We start from the raw sequence: 22934 nt of genomic DNA on the forward strand, positions 1-22934 counted from the left end.
CCAGTCTGGACGACAGAGTGAGACTCCAACTCAAAAAAAAAAAAAAAAACAAACCAAAAAAACCCCAGCTTTGACTGCCTATTCTCATCCCAAAAAAATTATTGTGAAAGGAGATAAGTTTAGACCATGTGCTCTGGAGCTAGACGCTCGGCTCACCCTACTAGCTGTGTCTCAGTTTTCTTATCTGTGATTTAGGGACAGTAATTATATTTATTGCATAGAGTTGTAAGAATTAGTAGTATACGTTAAGTGTTTGAACAGTACCTAGCCGAAGGCAAGCACTCTATTAACTGTTACCAACTGTTGTGGTTTGGGTGCTATAAATGTATTATGGGAACCTTAGCCCTCCTGGCCAGGTATGATGATTCTGCGGAAACACCTTTTTCATATTACTGAAGTGAGTTGATGTTTGGAGTACACAAAGTCAGGTAAACAACTTCCCTAGCATTTGTTCCCAAGTGGAGTTTGGGAAATAGAACATCAAATGTAAGTTTGTTTAGAGTTGTGGGGAAAGTGCATACAGGGTTAGCATTGGAGCCTCCGTTTTCCCATCTTTAAACTCATGAGTGCCCGTTAATTTATGCCTGTTTCAAGTTTCATATTCTAAAAATGCAGAGGCAATATAGGAAAGAGCTGCAGCATTCAAACCAAAGTCCAGACTCTTAGCAATTTATTATAAGTGAGAAAAGTTTGGAGGCGTTCAATCTTTGTATCAGGAAAATTAGTGGTACCTTTATGGAATAAACAAGTAGCAATGGCCTGCGGGATCATCAGTGGATATCAGAGTGAAGTCTTTTGTGAAAGTGAATCGATGTATCCTGGTATAAAGGTGGGTTAGAGAAAAGAACGTAAGTTTGGGAAATAGAGCTGTGTGTTTCCATTCCTAGAGTAATACAAACAGCAGATTAATTGGATTTACTAAATTGTAAAGTGGCGTGGTGATTTCCAAGGGTTGTCATCAGTTTGGAGTGTGGAAAGACAACTGTACTTGGCAATCTAGAAACCCTTGAGATTTGTGACTTGTAGAGACTGAGGTGGATTTTGGAAGACTTCTTCAAACTACTCATTTTGAGCTAGTGAAACTCCTATAACGTAAATGATTGGGTAATTTTTCAGAGACAATGGAACATTAAAGTAGATAAACGTGAAGTTTTAGATAATGGCTGTGTTTCTCTCTATTCAGCATTCTGATGGCAAATAATGAGCAAAGACTGATTTTATTCTTGAGTTGGAGTCTTACTCTGTCACCCAGGCTGGAATGCAGTGCCATACTCAGCCACCGCAGCCTCGACCTGCTGAGCTCAGGCGATCCTTCCCCCTCAGCCTTCCAAATAGCTGGAACCACAGGCGTGCGCCACCCTGCCCAGCTAATTTTTTGATTTATTGTAGAGACAAGGTCTCGCCATGCTGCCCAGGCTGGTCTCGAACTCATTGGCTCAGGCAATCCTCTCCCTTCAGCTTCCCAGACCTCAACGTGATGGAATTATTGGCATGGGCCGCGGCTCCTGACCAGACCTTATCCGGTGTCTTTTTGAATTATAATTTGAGTGTTTTCTTAGGGGTGTCCACTTATTTAAGCTATGAACTAGTATTAAACTTTGAATTATGAGATATCCCAATCTAACTTCTCACCAAACAGTAAAACGGCAAGGATGCTCTACCTAGGCTGTCGTGATTCTTTTTTGTTCTTTCCCTCTTTCTTTCTTCTTCCCCCATTTTTTGTTCTGAAGCACTCATCTGTAAATTGGACTAAAAGTTTTATATAAATGAGCTACTGCTACAGGTGATCTTGTCACCGAGATATTAAAATGTACTATTTGTTGCAGATGCAAAAGAATACTGTACTTTATGCATAATCAAAATGCCATTCATTTATCACACATTCACATGCTTTGTCTCTTTCCCTTCTCTCCTGGTCCTACTTGCCCTCTCCCAAAAGGATGCTCCCCTTCTACCGCAGTTGGAGAACTGGACTGCTACTGCTGTTACTCCTGGCTGTGGCCGTGAGGGAATCCTGGCAGACAGAAGAAAAAACTTGTGACCTGGTAGGAGATAAGGGTAAAGAGTCCGAGAAAGAGTTGGCCCTAGTGAATAGGCTGAAACCACTGTTTAACAAAAGGTAAATGAAAAGAAACTTAAAAGGCTGGAGAAAATATTTATATTAAAGGGGCTCTTTTTCTCTTACTGATTTAGGATTTCAGTATTACTATGGAGGGAATAAATGTATAATGAGCCCCTCTGGGAGATGGTTCTAATCTGAACTTTAATAATATATATATAAAATATGACATCTTTCTCTCTTTTGTGATATAGAGCAAATTCTTAGCCCAGTTATTAGTTGACGTATGCAGTTTTCTGATCTTTCATAGAAGAGTAGCTGTTTCCAAGACTGGATCCAAGAGAGCAGCTTGTGGAAATTCTTAATACCTGCTCATAATAGGACTTTAGAAGTATCAGATAAACATATGTAGGCCTATACATGTCTGTTTTTGTTTTTGTTTTTTTTTGATTTGGAGTCTCATTCTGTTGCCCAGACTGAAGTGCAGTGGCACGTTCCCGGCCACCGCAGCCTCGACCTGCTGGGCTCCGGCGATCCTTCTACCTCAGCCTTCCAAGTAGCCAGAACTACAGGCACATGCTACCATGCCCGGCTAATTTTTGATTTATTGTAGAGTTGAGATCTCGCCAAGTTGCCCAGGTGGGTCTCGAACCTGCGGGCTCAGGCTATCTACTCTCCTCGGCCTCCCAAAGTGCTGAGACTACAGGCTGAGCCACCGAGCCCGGCCTATGTGTTTTCTTAAATGTCAGGAATCTTCAGATACATAAATCTGAAGGTGATCCTTAAGAAACAAGTATCCCATGAACATGGACCCTTGTCATGAGGCTATAGTGGCTAACACTTTAGAATAGCCTAGAATAACATTCTGAAAATATCTAGAGTATCTAACTGTCTTGGGTAATGTATTTTAATAATTCATCATCAACAATAAGGATGGTCTGTCAGGGTCATGAATTTCTCATAATTCAACAAACATTCACTGTTACTTTTAACCCTGACTTCAGATAAGTAATCTGAGCACACTTTTTTTCTTTTTAACATAAAGGGGAGGCCGTTCTTCTGGGGGCCGATAGCTAGTAACTCTCCTTTCTTCCCACTTCTCTTTACAGCTTTGAGAGCACCGTGGGCCAGGGCTCAGACACATATATCTACATATTCAGGGTGTGCCGGGAAGCTGGTAACCAAACCTCTGGGGCAGGCCTGGTGCAGATCAACAAAAGTAATTGGAAGGAGACAGTGGTAGGGAGGCTCAACGAGACTCATGTCTTCAATGGAAGTAAGACCCCGCCCCCGATTGATTAATTGATATCCAGTCAGTTCCCTGACAGTCCTGGTCTTTCCCAGTCCCTTCAGCATATTGTACACGTGGTGCAACATGCTGGAGACCATGAACCACAGGAGGCCTAGTCACAGCTCCTCTGAAGCTGCAGCTCAGGGCATTTACGTGCTTAAAGTTAGTGAAAAACTTAAGCAAAAAGAAGAATCTAACCAGAATTCTATAGCCTGGAGTCATTTTATTCACCCAAATACTTGAGGTTCACACTAGGCTTAAAACCATCAACCACCATTTACCATCAAATTAATCAAGTGTGTCAGTGAAGTTTTAAGAGAAGCTTTTTTGCACATCAGATTGTCTAAAAATTTCCCCACCAGCTTTGGTGCTGTGTTGGAACTATTTCTCAAAAGTCATACAGTCAGCCGGGCTCGGTGGCTCAGCCTGTAATCCCGTGCATTGGGAGGCTGAGGTGAGTGGATTGCCTGAGCCCACGGGTTTGAGACCCACCTGGGCAACTTGGCGAGACCTCATCTCTACACTAAATCAAAAAATTAGCCGGGCGTGGTAGCGCGCGCCAGTAGTTCCAGCTACTTGGAAGGCTGAGGCGGAAGGATCGCTGGAGCCCAGCAGGGCGAGGTTGCGGTGGCTGGGAGCAGCCACTGCACCCCAGTCTGGGCGACAGAGTGAGACTCCAACTCAAAAAAAAAAAAAAGTCATAACAGTTATATTGCTGAAAGAAACACGTGAGCCCCCGTGGTCTAATTCCCTCCCATTAATAACTAAATTGGCCAGATGCAATGGCTCACACCTATAATCCCAGCACTTTGGGAAGCTGAGGTGAGAGGTTTGTCTGAGCCCACCGGTTCGAGACCAGCTTGGGCAACTTGGCGAGACCTCGCTTCTACAATAAATCAAAAGATAAGCCAGACATGGTGGTGCGTGCCTGTAATTCCAGCTACTTGGAAGACTGAGGCAAAGGATTACCTGAGCCCAGCAGGTGGAGGCTGCGGTGACCATGAGCGTGCCACTGCACTCCAGCCTGGGCAACAGAGTAAGACTCCAACTAAAAAAAAAAAAAAAAAAACGAAAGCTTACTTATCCTAGTCCTGTAAATAATATGATAAAAAATAAGATTTAAAAATTTGGGGGCTGTAAATATATGACTTGGTTCTGGACCCAATTCATCCTATTTCCTAGTCCTGTGACTTTGAAAAATCATTTCACCTTTTGGACTTTGTTTTCTCATATACAAAATTGGAAGCAAAATGCTTTCCTAATACACCTCACATAGTTGAGGAATCAAATATTTTGCAAAAGAATTTTGAACATATTAAATACTAAAGAGAAATGCATTCCAATCTTAAAAATCATTCATTTTAGATTTATCTGTGTCTAACTTTGAATTCTAGATGGAAATTATAGGGAACCTGTTTTACTTCAAGCAGGTGTTAAAAAATGTGAATCGGTATTAAGGTATGGATCATATTTGTTTTTGCACTGTCAGTTGCCTACCTTTAATGTGGAAAAAAAATTTTTTTTTTTTTAAGTTGGAATCTCTTGTTGCCCAGGTTGGAGGGCAGTGGCATACTCACGGCCACCACAGCCTCAACCTGCTGGGCTCAGGCAATCCTTCCGCCTCAGCCTTCCAAGTAGCAGGAACTACAGGCATGTGCCACCATGCCCAGCTAATTTTTTGATGTATTGTAGAGATATGAGGTCTTGCCAAGTTGCCCAGGCTGGTCTTGAACCCATGAGCTCAGGCAATCCTCTCACCTAGACCTTCCAAAGTGCTGGGATTATAAGCATGAGCCACCGTGCCCAACCTAATGTGGAAAATTAATATTAATCTTACATGAATATCTGACTCTTAGCTGTCTTAAACACAGGAACACAAACCTTTGTAGAGAAGCAAGTATAAGCCTGGCATTTCTGGTATACAGAGCTCATACTGATGAGGGTCATTTTAATTACAACCAATTCACTGAAGTCCTCAGCTTACTCTGCCATATTACCTAGACCTGCCTCTGCTTTTCCCCAACCCATAGTTCCATTTTCCTTGTCCCTCCTCAGGTAATTGGATCATGCTGATCTATAAAGGGGGTGATGAGTATGACAGCCACTGTGGCAAGGAGCAACGTCGTGCAGTGGTGATGATCTCCTGCAATCGACACACCCTAGCGGTGAGGCATCCTGGGTATATAATATAAGCTCAGGGTGGAGATTGACAGGACTGAGGTGGGAGAAAGTATCCAGAGGGGACAAGATACACTGACATGGACATGAGAAAACTAGTTCAGTTTTTCTGTTTCAGACACCCATCTGTGGTAAATAGTCCACTAACAGGAAAAAGCAAACATTTGGGGGTTTTTTATTGTCCAGTGGAAGTCAGAAGCAAACACTTTACCACATAAATGTGTTGTCTTTTCATCATCAGGGCAATTTTAACCCTGTGTCAGAGGAGCGTGGCAAAGTCCAAGATTGTTTCTACCTCTTTGAGATGGATAGCAGCCTGGCCTGTTCCCCAGAGATCTCCCACCTCAGTGTGGGTTCTATCTTACTTGTCACGTGAGTGTTTTCTTTTTTTTTTCCTTATTGGGACAAGCCTTCCTTTTTTATTGTTTGTTCTTAAGGTCAGCAACTATTCGGTGGTACCGGGCACTAATTGTGTGTATGTATGTGTTATACTATAATTGGTAGGGGGATGACTTTGTGTGAAAATCTTCTGACTATAATAAGTGTCTGGGAAGTTTTTTTAAAATGAGATTTAATGTTTAGTCTCCAGTAAATATTTGCATTTGGAGGTGCTTCTTTTCCCTACTGGAGGGCTGGACGATTTTTATACTATGTCATTAGATTACAGAACTCTCAGAAATGTATTTATGTATCTAATGTGATTATCCTCAGCCATAAGTCAGAATCACATACTAAGTTACTATTTTTTTCTGGGCCTTTGCTTCTCTCGAACTGACAGCACTCTGTTTTCTAAGGAAGCTGCTAGCCCTCTTTCATTTAACATCCTACTACCTCCTTTTTCTTTTTCACAGAACATAGCTTAGGAAACAGCCAACAATGGATCTAGAGGTCATCCTCAGTATCTGAGTTATACTGTTTCTCAGTTCTTAAGTATAGATGTCTTTCTTCCTCTACAGGTTTGCATCACTGGTTGCTGTCTATGTCATTGGAGGGTTTCTGTACCAGCGACTGGTGGTAGGAGCCAAGGGAATGGAGCAGTTTCCCCACTTAGCCTTCTGGCAAGATCTTGGCAACCTGGTAGCAGTAAGTGACAGGGCAACTGAGTCCTGTGTAAAGGGTTAACCATCCCGGTTTCTTAGGGATTTCCTGAGGCAGGGGCTTTAGGTGCTAAAACCACAAAAGTCCCATTAAACCAAGACAGTTGGTTCCCCTTGTAAGTACAAAGAAGTACATGGCATAGCATCAGTTTCTGGCCTTGTTAAGACATCGCTGAAAGGTCAACACTCTCCAAAGTTCAATCTCCCCAAAGACCAATCAGTTGATCTCTCCAAAATCTGACTTGGCTATTAAGGGGACCTGGGTGGACAGGAAATGATGCCTAATTAGAAGAAACACTTTCTCTTATTTCTCCCAATTGAATTTAGGCTAATCCTCAGATATTTTTGGTTTCCTCTTAATTACCCCTAAGAAAACCAATTCTTCTCACGTTTCTAGACCACAAGTATACTTTGTCTTACCCTAAAGTTGGATATTCCATATAATCGTTCCCTTCGGTTTCTTTTCCCTACAGGATGGTTGCGACTTTGTGTGCCGCTCTAAACCCCGAAATGTGCCTGCGGCCTATCGTGGTGTGGGAGATGACCAGCTGGGGGAGGAGTCAGAAGAGAGGGATGACCATTTATTACCAATGTGATTGCACTTTAAATGTCTGGCCTCGTCTTCAGTCCCCCAAACCAAAGCCTACTCAGCCAGGTTTCTCAAGCAGTCTCAACTCCAGTTTCTCATCTCACCCCTAATATTGCTCTTGCTTTCCAGTTTGCTTATGATTTGCATCCTCTTCTCATTAGTAGGAACTGCCTTCAGGTATGGTTGTTATGTCAAAGGTAATGTAAAAGGGCTTGTGAAAACAGACCGTCTCTCAGTATCAGAAGATACAAGTAAAATAGGGATAGGATAGTGGGCAAAAAAGGATGTGGCAGGCTCCTTGGCCAAGCTTTTTTAAACACATTTCCACAAGTTTTTGAGACACTGGACTTCTTTAATTAACAAAAAACAGCAAAGAAACATTATTTATACAGGTTTGATTGCTTTCATGTTGTTACTCTGTACCCTACAGTAGCCTTCATGAGAATCTGATTTTCTTGCTGCTTGGAATTACTTTGCAGTGGCTACTTGGTTGCAATTCAAGTACTCCCCTTTGATATGAGCCTGGAAATGTTCTAGACTTGCTTCTCCCACCTCTGGGATTAGGGTAGAAAGAGGTGAAATTTCCCATCACATCACCTGTTGGCATTGGGGTGACTTTATAGCTGAAATTGAGCCATGGATTGTGGTTCTGCAGTTACCAGTGTGCATATAGCCAAAATGCCTAATCCAGAAATTGAATCCGTTGGAATGAGAAACTGAAATTGACCTCCTGTGCTACTGGAATTCCAGAAAAGGGAAGTCTGTTTACCTTGTGATAGGACCATGATGGTTTTCTTCTCCCATCTATAATAATAGCTGGCAAAGCTTTGCCTCTTGCTGTTTCTCTCTACCATATTTCTAAACATATGTTGCACTTTCTTCACAGGCATGTGGTTTTGACTTTTTTTAATCTTCTGGAAAGGGAATGGAAGCAGAAGTGGGACATTTAGGGCTCTGCTGTCCTCCCTGGGTGTGGAAAGCTGCTGCACCTGTCCCTTCTGCTGGCTCAGGGAAGTGTCTTCTGCCCACATTTCTGCGGGGAAAGGTTTTTAATCCTCTGATGCTTCCATCTTTCTGTTTAGGCCATGTGCCCAGAAACCTGGGCTGATCTTTCAGTAACAGTGAAGCTACTAAAGATAACATGGCTCCACTGGACACAAAAGAGGGATGGAATCAATAGACAGGGGGCCTTTTATAAGCCTTTGGAGGAGAAATTATATCGCCTTTGGACTTTTCAATACTATTGGAATGATTTTTTTTCTAAACAGGGAAAATGATGTTGCAAAAGCATCTTTTTTGTTATCTGTTTGCATCCCTCCCCCACACCCTGGTGTTATAAAATGAAAAAAACACCACTTTTTGTACAAAAACACTTAATGATTAAAAACCAAACAAAACATGCTGGCCTAGTCATTTGTGTGAAAGAAAAGGGCAGAGAGATCAGAATGGAGTAAGACACTTGAGACCAATTTTCATCCTTTTACTGAGGAAGAAAAAATATTTAATATTTTTGTTGTATAAGGAATAGTGCCTAAGGCAGGTACTTATACTCCAGACCTCAGCCCCCACGCACTCCTGTTTAATAAAGCTATAGGACAAAGCAAAGTTGGAACTGAAAAGTAGGGTAGAAAATAACACATAAATTGGAAGGGAACAGGGGAATGCAGAAAGAATGACAACAGCCACACGTATGCCAGTCAAACACTGTAGTCCCTGCAGCAAGTCAGAAAGATGCCAACCAGGCTGCTTCACTGGCTGGGAATCCTGCCATGGAAGCAGGAGAAAAGATTCAATACTAAGGGAGTAAGTGACGACCAAGAAAACTGAGCCACAGCTACAGTGGGGCAATGGGGGGGGCGGTACCAGATTTTGCTACTTGTGTCCCACCAGCTAGAAGAACCCGCCTCTCCCCCTGGGGAGGCAGACCTGCAGCCCACCACTTCCTTGCCTTCCCATGCTATGTGTGCCGTCTCTTAGAGAACTGAGACCTGGTCAGATGCTCTGCTCCAGGATAAGGCTGAGCAGTCCAGGTTCTTTAGGCTGCCTCTTTCATAGAGACTGGATATGGGTAGGTGGGAGTGGTGAGAATGGTACAGGTTTTTAAAAATAAAGTAGAACCCAGAGAAAATGTCAAAGCTGCTACCGTGGAGCACCAGCAACCAACTGTTGCATGTCTCTGTCTCAGTAATCCCCCGACAGAAGGTCACATGATTGCAACAGCTCTTTCTTCCCTGCAAAGGTTCTGCTGGTACCAGGTCATAACCTGGTAAGTGGGAAGTGTCTGCCTTCGGCTGGTTTGTGCAAGAGGGCCACCTTAGGTTTCCTTGAGGACATTTATCTTGGCGCAGATCTTGAGGGCAGGGCCCAGCTTGATGTTCATGGCACTCATAAGATGTTCTTCTTTAAGTAATAAAAGAGCCTGTCCATCAATCTCCTGGGAGCGAAACTCCTCTGCAATCTCTTGGCAGCCTGGAAGGAAATGGTGAGAACGTGTGAGAAAGGGCATGGGAGCACCAGAACACAGAATGGAGGAAATGAGACAAACTCGAGCCTAGCAGTCGTTAACCCCAAGTATCTGTCCCAAATTCAGGAATATAAAGGGCTGAGATGGCAAGCTATGAAAGCAAAGTGAAATTAAAATTGGAGCAGCTAGCTATAAAAAAGGCCAAGACCAAGAAAGGAAGAACTATGTGTTCAACCACAGAAATCATTCTAACCATTTGGGGAGGGGGAAGAGGGAGGAAAAAAACATGTTTTCTTTTGCACTGGAAAAAAAATCAAAGTTAGGGTTCTTTTTGACATTTCTTGTTTAAGGGCCCAGAATTCAGGCCAATAGCAAGAAGGGTAGGGTGATTTTCTTTCCTGGAGAAAACTGTCTTTGTCAGGAACCGCCTACAAACAGTCCTGCCTTAAAAAGAGTGGGACAACAGTGCTCCCTTAGCTTGTAATCCCCTTCTCCACTAACTAAAAATCGTTTATCCACAGTGGGAATCATAGCTACTCACACATAAAAAGTATACTTTACCGAAAAATTATTGGTGAGAAATAGAGTTGCATCACAAGATAAGAAAACAAACGCTGCAAAACTGCTAACATTGGCCGGGCAGGGTGGCTCAGCCTGTAATCCCAGCACTTTGGGAGGCCGAGGCGAGTAGACTGCCTGAGCCCACAGGTTCAAGATCAGCCCAGGCAACTTGGCGAGACCTCATCTCTACAATAAATCAAAAATTAGCCGGGCATAGTAGCACATGCCTATAGTTCTAGCTACTTGGAAGGCTGAGGCAGAAGGATCGCGTAAGCCCAGCAAGTCGAGGCTGCGGTGGCCGTGAGCGGCCTGGGTGACAGAGTGAGACTCCAGCTCAAAAAAAAAAAAAAAAACAACTGACATTATAGAAAACAATGACAACGCAGAAAGAAATGAGGAAACCCAGCTATGGGCAAGCAACTTGAATAAATATTGAGAGTAGAGCCCATGTACTATACCACCCAATCACCTACGGCTTAAAGTCACGCTCCCTCTTCTAGAAGCCCTTGTGGGATGTCCTGAGGAACAATGACCCAGGTTCTCTGGAGACGCTCAGTACCATGGAGAGAAGCGATGAACTCATACACCTCCTCTACACTCCAGCGGCTGGGATTACTGGACAGGAACACAGGGTTGATGCCGTGTAGTTCCGGTGTAGGTGGAGCAGTATTGGGGTTCCCCAGGTCACGGTCTCCATGCCCAGCTCTTACTGATAAAGGCCCAGGAGAAGTTGGGGAGAGTGCTTCATCATAACTGGAATTATCTGAACCCCGGCTAGAGTCCTCTTGACCCTACAGAGAAACAAACCAGTGAGGTCAGGAATAACAGTGTCATGAACTCCCCTCTCTCTCCAACCACCCTGGTTGAACAAAGGAAAAACTAATCTTAACCACACGTGAAATAATCTACACTTCATTTACAAATGCTCGAAGTCTGTACACTCAAGTGCCTTTTAAGTACCAACCGTATCACTGCCTTAATTCTCCCCTCGTCCTAACAGTGGATCCAGCTTTTCTCTACTCAAGTAGTGTAAGGATTAATGGATAGGTGAACCAGTAGTCACATGACCGGAAACAAGAGACATCAGGCTCTAGTGGCATTTGGGAGTAATGCAATTGACAAAATCAGAGTTCTGGTGTCACACCCTTTTACCCAGGCAAAGGAGCTGCCCTGTGGAGAAAGAACAAAGGCCCATTTAAAAGGTAGCTGGCTCTGCAACAGCAGCTCACCCGGTGGCGTTTGCCCTGAATCTTGGCACGGGCAATGTCAGAGGAGCTGCGGCGGGGGCCACGCCTGCGAACGCGAGCATAGTTGGCTTCTTGAAATTCTTTCATCTTTTTCCTCTTCAGCCGGAACTGATGGCTACAACTCACATTGTACCTAGATAGGGCACAGACAGATGCCAAAGGTGCTACAGAAGACTACCTTGCTACTGACCCTAGATGTGAGTTAGTATTTTAAGAGCTGATTTAGGGTAAGGGAATACAAGCAAAGGAGGAGACATTAAAATACTAGCTGAAGGTTGAGGCTGCAGTGGCCGGGAACGGCCACGGCACTCCAGTCTGGGTGACAGTGAGACTCCAGTCAAAAAAATAAAAAAATTAAATAAATAAAATAAAATACTAGCTGAGATGATGCTGGGGAAGAAATGAGATTGAGAAATCGGTGCGAGAACAGGGTGCCGGAAGTACCTCTTAGCGCAAGTCATGGAGCAGAACCTCTTGGAGCCACGAAACTGCTCTGCAGGGGCGTACTTGCCGCAGTACTCACACTTCAGGAGGTTCGCCTTCTTGTCTAACTCTGAAAAGCAAGCATTGCTGGAGAGTTACCATGGCTTTCTGCTGCTCCTCAGGCTATCACTAGACCCACTAGACCCAGAGCAGGATTCTAGTGATTCTCAGGGTTTGCCTCAAAGACCTAGACAACCTAACTGAGCATCCCTAAAGCACGAAGTCCAAAATCCGAAACTGTAAGGCTTTTAAAGTCTTCCTAACCTTAATTAAGCCAACCAATTCCATTTCAGATGTCTTACTAAGTTTATCCTAATTCACACACACAGATCTCAGATGATTCTACTTCTGAATAGGAGAGAGGAACCAATTACTAATGCCTGGAAAGAAAAAAGATCCCGCTCCCACAAAGATTTCCAAAAGCACAGAGGAAAATATAAGTACAAGTCCTTAATATAGATTATAAAATCTAGAATAAGGAGAAGTGGAAATTAAGAATACAATGTCCTATTTTATGTCATTTTTTTGAAAATACAGCTTTATAGTAAGAATGAATCAACAGGTTACTTTAGTTTGATAAAACTCCTCTAATCCAATACAACTTGTGTGACAGACAACGTACTCCAAGATGTGACACAAAGGTTTCTGTGTGTAGATGGACTTCATAGTATTCCTCCTTTAAACAGGTAATTACCACTTGACACTAAGTCCTCAAACACATCTTCATGAGTCTCCTTCCCCCAGATGAGTCCCTAAGTACTCACCTGTAGAGGGGCTGTCTCCTCCCAAGGGGCCACCTGACTGATTCTCGGCCAGCCCTGTCGAAAGGCCAGTCTGCAGTGGCTTCTCAGACTCCTTCAGTAACTGAGAACAACCCACCTGTCCCAGAAAAATTTTGGAATTCAATTAGCCTGATTATCTTCTGCCTCTCTATAGCTTTCCTCAACATCTCCCATTATCATGTCTTTGCCCGGATCTCTAACTATATGGCCGTGTCTGGTTCAGAGAGAATCACTTTTTTAATATAGCAATCAAGTTTCTCTAACTTGCTTTTTTCAGATAAGACATTAGTGAACAGGTTCCCACCCTGGCTTCCTATTTTGTCCTTTCCCTTCCTAAGGGACAGGGAATATACCCTAGAAGTCAAGACACAAGGGTTCTAATTCTGGTTCTGCAACATGTGGTACCTAGGAAGGTCCCTTAACTTTTTTTTTTTTTTGAGTTGGAGTCTCACTCTGTCACCCAGACTGGAGTGCAGTGGCCATTCCTGGCCACCGCAGCCTCGACCTGCTGGGGCTCCAGCGATACTTCCTCCTCAGCCTTCCAAGTAGCTGGAACTACAGGCGCACGCTACCAGGCCCAGCTAATTTTTGATTTATTGTAGAGATGAGGTCTCGCCAAGTTGCCTGGGCAGGTCTCGAACCCGCAGGCTCAGGCAATCCTCTCACCTCAGCCTCCCAAGCTGGGATTACAGGCTTGAGCCACTGTACCCAGCCTTTTTTGGGGTTTTGTTTGTTTTTGGTTTTTTTAGTCAGAATCTCACTCTGTCACCCAGGCTTGGGTGCAGTAGCATGCTCACAGCTACCATAGCCTTGACCTAGTGGGCTCAGGTGATCCATCTATCTCAGCCTTCCAAGTAGTTGGAACTACAGGCATGTACCATTTGTTTTCTTGTTCCATTGTAAAGACAGGTCTTACCAAGTTGCCCAGGCTGGTCTCAAACCCCTGGGTTCAGGCAATCCTCTCACCTTGGCCTCCCCAAGTGCTGGGATTACAGGCACGAGCCACTGTGCCCAGCAATACTGTAGTTTTAAAGGTTACTTTCTACCTTTTTCTTGCCTTTTCACAACATTTTCATTTTCTGGTTCACATACTCTTTCTTTCTTTCTTCCTTTCCTTCTTTACAAAATAAACTACACAATTAACCATTCTCGAATTTAATAGTTCTGTGCCTTTTGTTTTTAGTGGCGTCTGAAAAGACAACAATCAGACCAAGTCCCCACTTGAAAGTCCCACCTCATGGCCCTGCCCTCACCGGGAAAGGTTCTGCTCCTTCTTGAATAACAAAGCCTTCAATGATGTGGGTGAGAATCTGGGGCTTCACAATGGCCTGTGGGGGTTTTGAGTCACCCATTTGCCTGGACACCATGGCTAGTGTAGGAGGTGGTACGGATGGAGCAGGGGTCAAGGCTACTAGGTCACTGCTTGGGGTGTTAGCATTCACATTGGCCACTGGTTCAGCTTTCTCTGGAAAACAAGCACAGATTAAGGAACAGATATAGGATGATGTAATTGAGTCCTCTGTTAGCTGAGCCAGCTCGATCTTCCACAGCAATGTATGTTCAACCTGGATCATTCACCCTGGATGCTGTTTTCAGATCTACTCATTTGTCCACCGGGTTCAGGCCCGTTTTCTACTAAACCGGACTTTTCTTTCAGCTCACTCGGTACACGTATCTGTACTCTGTGCACTCCAACAGCATATTAGAAGTCAGTTACCTCCAAGACTGCTCTTCTCCTCCACAGACCTTGGGCTCTCTGCTACTGGCGATGCCTTGGCAGGAAGCATTGAGCCCAATGTGGAGACATCATCTCTCTCCTCCTCAGACTCAGCCTTGCGTTTGACGGCCAATGTCTGGGGTTTACCCTGTATAGTAAAGAATAGGAAATAAGCAAAGATGCAGGAGTGAAGGAAAATAAGGAACCACAACTACTACCATACTTTCGAAGAAAACTTTCTTCCAGATTCCCTCATTTGTCCACTTCCCATAGTACACTGAAACTCCCGGTCATTCCCAAGAAGTACATCTTCAAATCAGGACAAAAGAAGATATGACATTATTTAGTCTGGCCTAGGTCTTGAAACCCTGTATTCATTATGGGCCAGCTAAGATCTGCTTTTCCAAAGACTGATTTGGTTAAGGATCTCTCTTTTCTTTTTTCTTTTTTTGAGTTGGGGTCTCACTCTGTCACCCAGGTTGAAGTGCAGTGTCTCGCTCACAGCCACCGCAGCCTTGGCCTGTTGGGCTCAGGTGATCCTTCCACCTCAGCCTTCCAAGTAGCTGGAACCACAGGCATGTGCCACCATACCCGGCTAATTTTTTTTCAGTTGTAGAGATGAGGACTTGCCATTCTTACTCAGGCTGGTCTCAAACCCCGAGCTCAGGCAATCCTCTCCCCTCTGCCTCCCAAAGTGCTGGGATTACAGGCTTGAGCCACCACGCCTGGCTGGTTAAGGCTATCTTGACCTAACTTAGTACATATCCAAAACCCCAGTATGCTTCAGGATCAAATTTAGGAGTATGAAGGTCAAATAGTACATACATTAATGTCTGTCCTCCTACAGAGGGAACAGACAAATACCATAACAACCTTCTTAACTCTTTCTTCCCCTGTGACATTAAGCTCCGTTTCCACGCTGCCCCAGGTCCACTCTCTTCCGTGGCAGTACCCTGAAACCACGAGACATGACTCACCGGCAAGTGCACAGACTGCATGTAGAAGGCAGCAGGGACCTGGGCTACAACGGGCGAGGAGGTGGTAGTCCCCCCTTTGACCACATGTGCCGTCCCCTGCACAGGAGCCAGGGTCATCCCAGGGGCCAAGGTAGGAGGGCATTCCTGCAGTGCACCAGGAGCCTGGGATGAAGGTGGCGAGGCAGCCAAATGGGCCTGACCAGGCTGCACTGCACCTGGCATCCCTCGGGAAGTGGGGACAGCAGCTGCCAGCTGTGCCAGCCCCAGAGCCTGTGCCTGGGCTGTACCTGGCTGTCGGGTGCCTACTACTTGCACGGGGATATGAGGAGGTGGTTGCGGGGCAGCAGACATCTTGGCAGCCCCCAACTGAGGAGGCTTGAGCGGTGCTGCGGGAGATTTGGATTGGATGGGGACTGGTGGCTTGGGGGCTGGGTCAGGGGGAAGGGACAGCGGTGAAGACTGAAGCATGGGCTGAACCACCAGAGTTTGGGCTTGTTGCTGGACCTGGGCAGGTGGGACCTGTGGGGGCGGAGGGGCAGGGAGGGCTGTGGCCTGCGGCGGCGGCGGTGGTGGTGGCTGCTGCTGCTGCTGCTGGGCCAGCTGGAGGTGTGTGGCTGTGTGGAGGAGCTGGGACTGCCGGTGCTGGAACTGCTGCTGGTGGTGGATGGCAATCTGCTGCTGGATCACCACCTGTTTCTGCTGAAGGTGGATCTGCTGCTGTTGCTGAATCAGTGAATGCGGCTGGATCTGCGTGTAGGTGGCTACAGGAACAATTCCAGGATGGAACAGAGAAAAAAGCGGAAAACAATAATCGTTCTAAATTAAAATAAAAGCATCTTTCCAAGGTGTTACCGAGTTGTGGAATCTCACAGTGAATGGAGATCTGGCCATCATCTCATCCATACTCTTTCCAAGCCAGATATTACCAACAACCCCTAGTCTTACGGATTTCAAAGAAAGAACTCTTCTACTCAAGCATCTTACAATCCTCAGTAATGTTTTTATTTTTTTTATTTTTTGAGTTGGAGTCTCACTCCGTCACCCAGGCTGGAGTGCAATGGCGTGCTCACCGCCACCCCGAAATAAAGGAGGCAAAAATCAACATTACCAAATAAGTATACACATCTAACTACATCTTACCCGCTTGCTTATCTGAAAGCAAGTACAAACTATTTAGGTTTATTTATTATTATTTATTCTTTTTCATCCTTATCATTAACACAGGTAATCACAAAGTGACTATACGAGGGAAGAACCCAAAAAACCTGGAATTTATTTATAAAAAATTGTGGATTTGTTCTTACATGTTCCAACTCCAGTCACCTTCAAAGCACTCTCCATTTGATGCAATACACCTATCGAGATGCTTTTTCCACTGCTGAAAACAATTTTTGAACTCATCGATTTTGATGCCGTTTAGTGCTTCTGCCATTTTTTTTGTTTCCCCTCTTCCACACTGCAAAATGTTTCCCTTTGAGGACTTTTTCATCAGGGAAACAAAAGTCGCCAGGCAACACTGGGTGGACAGGGAGAACGGGGCACAGGGGGTCGTGCCGTTTGGGTCAAAAACTACTCAACACTCAGTATGGGGTGGGCAGGTGAATTGTCACAGTGGAAGAACCAGTCACCTGTTTGACACAAGTTGGGATGTTTCTTCCACAAACTGTGACGCAACCTTCGCAAAACTTCCAGATAAAAACTTTGGTTGACCATTTGATCCGGAGGAACACATTCTGAGTATAATACAAGGGGCCTGCCCACCAAAACATTATTCCGGTTTTTCTGAAGGGTCCCTCCTTGTATTAAACCATGGCTCTATTTACTAGTCTATTTTTTTTTTGAGTTGGGGTCTCACCCTTGTCACCCAGGCTGGAATGCAGTGGCATACTCACAGCCACTGCAGTCTAGACCTGCTAGGTTTAGGAGATCCTTCCGCCTTAGCCTTCCAAGTAGCTAGAACTAAAGATGCACACCACCACGCCCAACTAGTTTTTGTGATTTCTTGTGGAGATGAGGTAACCCAGTTATCCAGGCTGATCTCAAACCCCCAAGCTCAGGCAATCCTCTTGCCTCGGCCTCACAAAGTGCTGGGATTACAGGCTGAGCCACCGCACTAATTACTACTCTTAAGAGTTATATGGAACTTGTACTAAATCTGCTCTACACTGGACCAACTAGCCACCAATAAACAGTATTTAACTGTATAAATACAATTATACACTTTACTGTACGTTACATAAGAAGAGGGAATCTGCTTTTCAAAGATGTAGAAAACAGTAGACAATTCAGCAAGACTGGGTGAATAAATGGTTAGAATAAACTAAAGAACTCGGGGCCTGAGAAGACAATCTGTAAGGCTACCTGTAAGACAAGGCAACCTGTAAGCTCACTGCTACATAGTGAAAGCAGATAAGATTTCTGCTACTGTCCTCCTGTCCCTGAACTAACATGTTCAAGGCCGATGTGATTATTTTTCATTCCACTATTCCAGAGCCAAGAGAAGCAGGAAAAAAAGTAAAGGAATGTACTCCGAAGATTTCAAACAAGTTATGAGAGAATAATGACATTGTGAGGGGTGACAACCTACCTGAACTAATAAGCGTCTGGCTGGGTGCAGGTGTAGCTGTCCGTGTCAAGTTCATGCCCACATTCTGCTGACCACTCCCATCTGCTTCGGCCTTCTTGGCTGCTGCGCTTTCTGCCTCTGTCTGGCTGCCCTGACTCACAGTCACTGTTTGTGCCGCAGGCAATGGCTGCACAACTCCTGTGCCCTTCCTGGGACAGCTCCCACCACCAATTCCTGAGGAAGGCAACTGACCCAAACCCCCAGGTGCCTGGCCACCCCCACCTGGACCCATGGACCCTGGGATGCTATTCCCGCTGCCTCCGCCAGCTTGGCTAAGGTTGAGGGACTGGGCTGAGGCCCCAGAGGAAGCCTGTGCTACAGCCAGGGCCTGGCTAGAGGCCTGAGAGAGGCTAGAGACAGGGGACGCTCCAGGAGGAATGGCCTTCTGAGTGGAGCCTTGCATTTGGGGTCCTTGGGCTGAGGCTTGTTGGTTCCTCACTGCCAAGTTCTGCACCTGAAAGATATGAAAAAAACAGACTGAGAAAAGGAGAGCAGAAGGCATTAAGGTCAAAGATTTCTGTGTCTGATTCAAAAACCACCAAGATGGCTGTAAGTATAATATTCCACAGCTTATCTCAGCTCGTTGCCCTGTCTATACAACATGCCTTAAGGGATTCTTTCTGGTCTCCCGGGGAAGAAATCTGGAATCTGATTTTTCAGTTGCCTTCACTCACTATCAAGTCTGTCATCAAGTCTGGTCATTTATTCCCTCGACATTCTCTCTTTCAATTTCCCTTTCCTCGCCATTCATTCACTCCACATCTCCTAGACACCTGCTATGCTTCAGGTACCATGCTGGATACTGGGAACACAGACACAAAAGACATAGTCCCTGCGCTTGATGAGTACTTTCCGTTAGAGAAGACAGGAAAACTGCCAAACAGGATATAATATACATAGATATACACAAAGTGCTACGGGCATACGGAGAAGATCCACTCAAACTTAGGAAGACTTCCTGAAACTGGTGATCTGATCTGACACTCAGTGGGTAATAGTGAAGGTAGGGGTTTGAAGACACTGGTAACGGCATCTGCAAGACCACAGAACCAAAAAAGAGCATAGCATTTTCAGAAAGCATAAATATTTCATTATGTTTGGGGTGACTTCCAGGGGGCTAAAAGAAAGGAAGTGGGTTGGGACTAGGGAGGTAGAAAGGTGCTAGACCATTATGGGCCTGGTGTGTTAAAATAAGGGGAGTCTGCACTTTAGTTTGGGAATAGTAAGTGAATCTGTACAGCTCATTGTAAAATTCCTAGTGTCTGGCACAGTCATTACTCCAAAACAGGAACAGAAGGAATTAATCATGACTGCTCAAATGTGTATAGGAAGACATCGAAGAATATTAATCAGAATAAACAGTCAAATCTGTAGTTGAAGCCATTCTTTCAACATTTCTTCCCATAGCTGTGAGGAGCTGATAATAATAATAAACACTTCTGATGGAAGTGTAAATCAGTACAAATACTTTGGAAAAATGTTTGCCATTCCTATCCTAAAACTGAACAGTCATACACTCTCAACCCAGGAATTCCACAGGAGAAACTCTTGCCATGTTCCACAGGAGGGACACACACCGAGGCCTGGAAACAGCCCAAAGGGTCACCTATGGAAGGGAGGATATAGTATGCAATGGAGTATGACATAGAAATTAAAATTAGTAAGCTACAGTGACTACAAGAAAGCAAATAGATTTTGACAACATATTATTAAGAAAGGGTTCTTGGCTGGGCATGGTGGCTCATGCCTATAATCCCAGCACATTGGGAGGCCGAGGTGAGAGGACTGCCTGAGCCCACAGGTTTGAGACCAGCCTGGACAACTTGGTGAGACCTCTTCTCTACAATAAATCAAAAAATTAGCCGGGCGTGGTGTTGCGTGCCTGTAGTTCCAGCTACTTGGAAGGCTGAGGCGGAAGGATCACCTGAATCCAGCAGGTCGAGGCTGTGGTGGCCATGAGCATGCCACTGCACTCCAGCCTGGGCACTAGAGTGAAACTCCAACTCAAAAAAAAAAAAAGAAAGGGTTCTCAAAAAGTTTACATACAGCACAAGTACCTTATAAATTTAAATACAAGTAGATATTACATATGGTGTCTGGGAGGTGCTTCAAAATAATCCACGGGCAGAGGGCAGAGGCCTGAATATACCAGCTATGTGCTGATAATTGTTGAAGCTGAATGGCAGATACAAAGGGATTCATATCTTTTTCTATTTTATATGTTTGAAATTACCCATAACAAAAAGTAATTTTTGAGCCGGGCTCGTGGCTCAGCCTGTCATCCCGCGCCTTTGGGAGGCTAAGGGGAGTGGATGGCCGGAGCCCGCGGGTTCGAGAGCCGCCTGGGCAGCGAGACCTCATCTCTACAATAGATCAAAAATGAGCCAGGCGTGGTAGCACGTGCCTGTAATTCCGGCTATTCGGAAGGCTGAGGCAGAAGGATCGCTGGAGCCCAGCAGGCAAGGCTATGGTGGCCGGGAACGGCCACTGCACTCCAGTCTGGGCGACCGAGCGAGACTCCAACTCAAAAAAAAAAACAAAAAGTAATTTTTGGAAATATATAGAGATGCAATGAAAATATATAAAAAGAGACCCAAGGGAAGGATAGACCTAGAAATCAGAATGGTTACCATGTGTAAGAAGAGCAGGCAGTAGGTACAACTGTGGATTGCTTATCCTATTATTCAAAACTCTGAATGAATTTTATTTATTTATTTCTGAGTCGGAGTCTCACTCTATCACCCGGGTTGGAGTGCAGTGGCACGCTCACAGTCACTGCAGCCCCGACCTGCTGGGCTCAGGAGATCCTTCCACTTCAGCCTTCCAAGTAGCTGAAACCATAGGTGTGCGCCACCACATCCAGCTAAATTTTTTTTTTTTAGTTGTAGAGACTAGGTATCACCATACTGCCCAGACTGGTCTCAAACCTGTGAGCTTAGCCAATTCTCTCGCCTCTGCCTCCCAAAGTGCTAGGATTAAAGGCGTGAGCCACTGCGCCCAGCCAAAATTCTGAATGAATTTTAAAAGCTCACGGAGAGACCAATGCTGAGAGTGTCATGAGCCAAGAATTATAATTTATCAAATTCTGTGTATCAGAAGTGCAATTAAACATAGAAGGCCAGGATCGGTAGTTCACACATATAATCCCAGCACGCTGGGAAGACGAGGTGAGAGGACTGCTGGAGCCCATGGGTTCGAGACCAGCCTGGACAACTTAGTGAGAGCTCATCTCTACCATAAATCAAAAAATTAGCTGGGCATGGTGGTGCATGCCTGTAGTTCCAGCTACTTGGAAGGCCGAGGTTGCGGTGGCCATAAGCGTGCCACTGTACTCCAGCCTGGACGACAGAACGAGACTCCAACAAAAAAAAAAATAGTAGTAGTACCCAGGTGTGGTGGCTCACACCTGTAATCCCAGCACTTTGAGAGGCCAAGGTGGGAAGACTGCTTGAGCCCAGAATCAAGATCAGCCTAGGAAACACAGTGAGACATCGTCTTTGCAAAAAAAAAAAAAAATCAAAAGAAATTAGTCAGGCATGGTGGCACACACCTGGTCTCAGCCACTGGGGAGGCAAAGGCAGGAAGATCGCTAGAGTCCAGGAGTCTGAGGCCGCAGCAAGGCATGATCATGACACTGCACTCCAGCCTTGGTGGCAGAGAGGGACCATCAACTCAAAAACAAAAAATGTAGTAGTAACAGCATACTTTTTAAAAATAAGCAACAGTAATTCAGAAGAGAATTACAAGTAAATAAGACTGAAGACCCTGAGCACACGGGTTCGAGACCCGCCTGGGCAACTTGGTGAGACCTCATCTCTACAATCAATCAAAAATGAGCCGGGCGTGGTAGCACATGTCTGTAGTTCCAGCTACTTGGAAGGCTGAGGCGGAAGGATGGGTGAAGCTCAGCAGGTCGAGGTTGCGGTGGCCGGAAGTGGCCACTGCACTCCAGTCTGGGCCACGGAGTGAGACTCCAACTCAAAAAAAAAAAAGACTGAAGTCAAGACCATTTAGAAAACTAGAACAGTAATCCAGGTGAAAATAATAATAATAATAATAATAATAATAATATAAAAGCCTGAATTCAGGCGGCAGCAGTAAAGAGGAGGTAATGAAACTTTTGAGAGAGACTGACAAGAATCGCCAGTGGCCGGGCACAGTGGCTCAGCCTGCAACCCCAGCATTCTGGGGAGGGAAGGTGCATGGAGTTCAGCCATGGTGACGGCCAAGAGCCAGCAGAGAAGAAGGCAGAAGGCACAGGAGACAGTGGATATGATAAGCTTCTTGACAAGGCAGGAGGGGTCCAGAGCACAGAGAAGGTGTGGCTCTACGGTAGGATCCATGAGAGAAGGAAGGGAGGGGGCGGTGACGGGTGTGTATGCAGGCAGATGTACAGGTTTGGTGGAGGCACTGATGAAGTAATGCTCGTGTCATGGATCTTGTTTTCTCTGCAGAGGTGAAGAGTGAGAGGAGAAGGAGAAGGTGCTTTGGAGGCATCGAGTAGGAAACTGAAATAGCCGTTATGGAAAGAAAGCTGATTAGAAAAACTATATAATTACTACATAATATTATGTGCCCCAGCACCCAATCCTGGTGATTTTTTTTTTTTTTTTTTGAGTTAAGAATCTCATTCTGGCCGGGCTCGGTGGCTCAGCCTGTAATCCCAGGCCTTTGGGAGGCTGAGGTGAGTGGATTGCTGAGCCCGCGGGTTCAAGACCCGCCTGGGCAGCGAGACCTCATCTCTACAATAAATCAAAAAATCAGCCGGGCATGGTAGCACATGCCTGTAATTCCGGCTACTTGGAAGGCTGAGGCGGAAGGATCGCCGGAGCCCAGCGGGTCGAGGCTGCGGTGGCCGGAATC

The 22934-nt window shown here is 45.2% G+C and overlaps 2 protein-coding genes across 6 annotated transcripts in view; one reads left to right on the top strand and one right to left on the bottom strand.

The window, feature by feature from the left end:
* The window catches only part of M6PR (mannose-6-phosphate receptor, cation dependent), a 105729-nt gene extending 97118 nt beyond the window's left edge, over positions 1-8611 (top strand). For 4 of the 5 annotated variants that reach the window (XM_008059436.2, XM_008059435.2, XM_021713085.1 and 1 more), the window contains exons 2-7: positions 1940-2119; positions 3169-3335; positions 5406-5515; positions 5770-5900; positions 6485-6611; positions 7099-8611. In XM_008059436.2, the coding sequence (XP_008057627.1) occupies positions 1941-2119; positions 3169-3335; positions 5406-5515; positions 5770-5900; positions 6485-6611; positions 7099-7221 (837 nt within the window). In that variant the 5' untranslated portion in view covers position 1940 and the 3' untranslated portion in view covers positions 7222-8611. Of the gene's footprint in view, positions 1-1939; positions 2120-3168; positions 3336-5405; positions 5516-5769; positions 5901-6484; positions 6616-7098 lie in introns of all 5 variants that reach the window. The other variant, XM_021713086.1, reaches the window with a different exon arrangement.
* PHC1 (polyhomeotic homolog 1) overlaps positions 7546-22934 on the bottom strand; it is a 30333-nt gene continuing 14944 nt past the window's right edge. Inside the window, exons 7-16 of the mRNA XM_008059434.2 lie at positions 18033-18525; positions 15446-16206; positions 14469-14616; positions 14005-14216; positions 12734-12848; positions 11931-12039; positions 11469-11619; positions 10799-11030; positions 9528-9683; positions 7546-8414 (exon numbers count right to left, since the gene is read on the bottom strand). Of these exons, the coding sequence (XP_008057625.1) occupies positions 9529-9683; positions 10799-11030; positions 11469-11619; positions 11931-12039; positions 12734-12848; positions 14005-14216; positions 14469-14616; positions 15446-16206; positions 18033-18525 (2376 nt within the window). The 3' untranslated portion in view covers positions 7546-8414; position 9528. The remainder of the gene's footprint in view (positions 8415-9527; positions 9684-10798; positions 11031-11468; positions 11620-11930; positions 12040-12733; positions 12849-14004; positions 14217-14468; positions 14617-15445; positions 16207-18032; positions 18526-22934) is intronic.

This window comes from Carlito syrichta, unplaced genomic scaffold (assembly GCF_000164805.1).
Source record: "Carlito syrichta isolate Samal-C Ts95f unplaced genomic scaffold, Tarsius_syrichta-2.0.1 Scaffold304046, whole genome shotgun sequence".
In the NCBI taxonomy this organism is placed as follows: domain Eukaryota; kingdom Metazoa; phylum Chordata; class Mammalia; order Primates; family Tarsiidae; genus Carlito; species Carlito syrichta.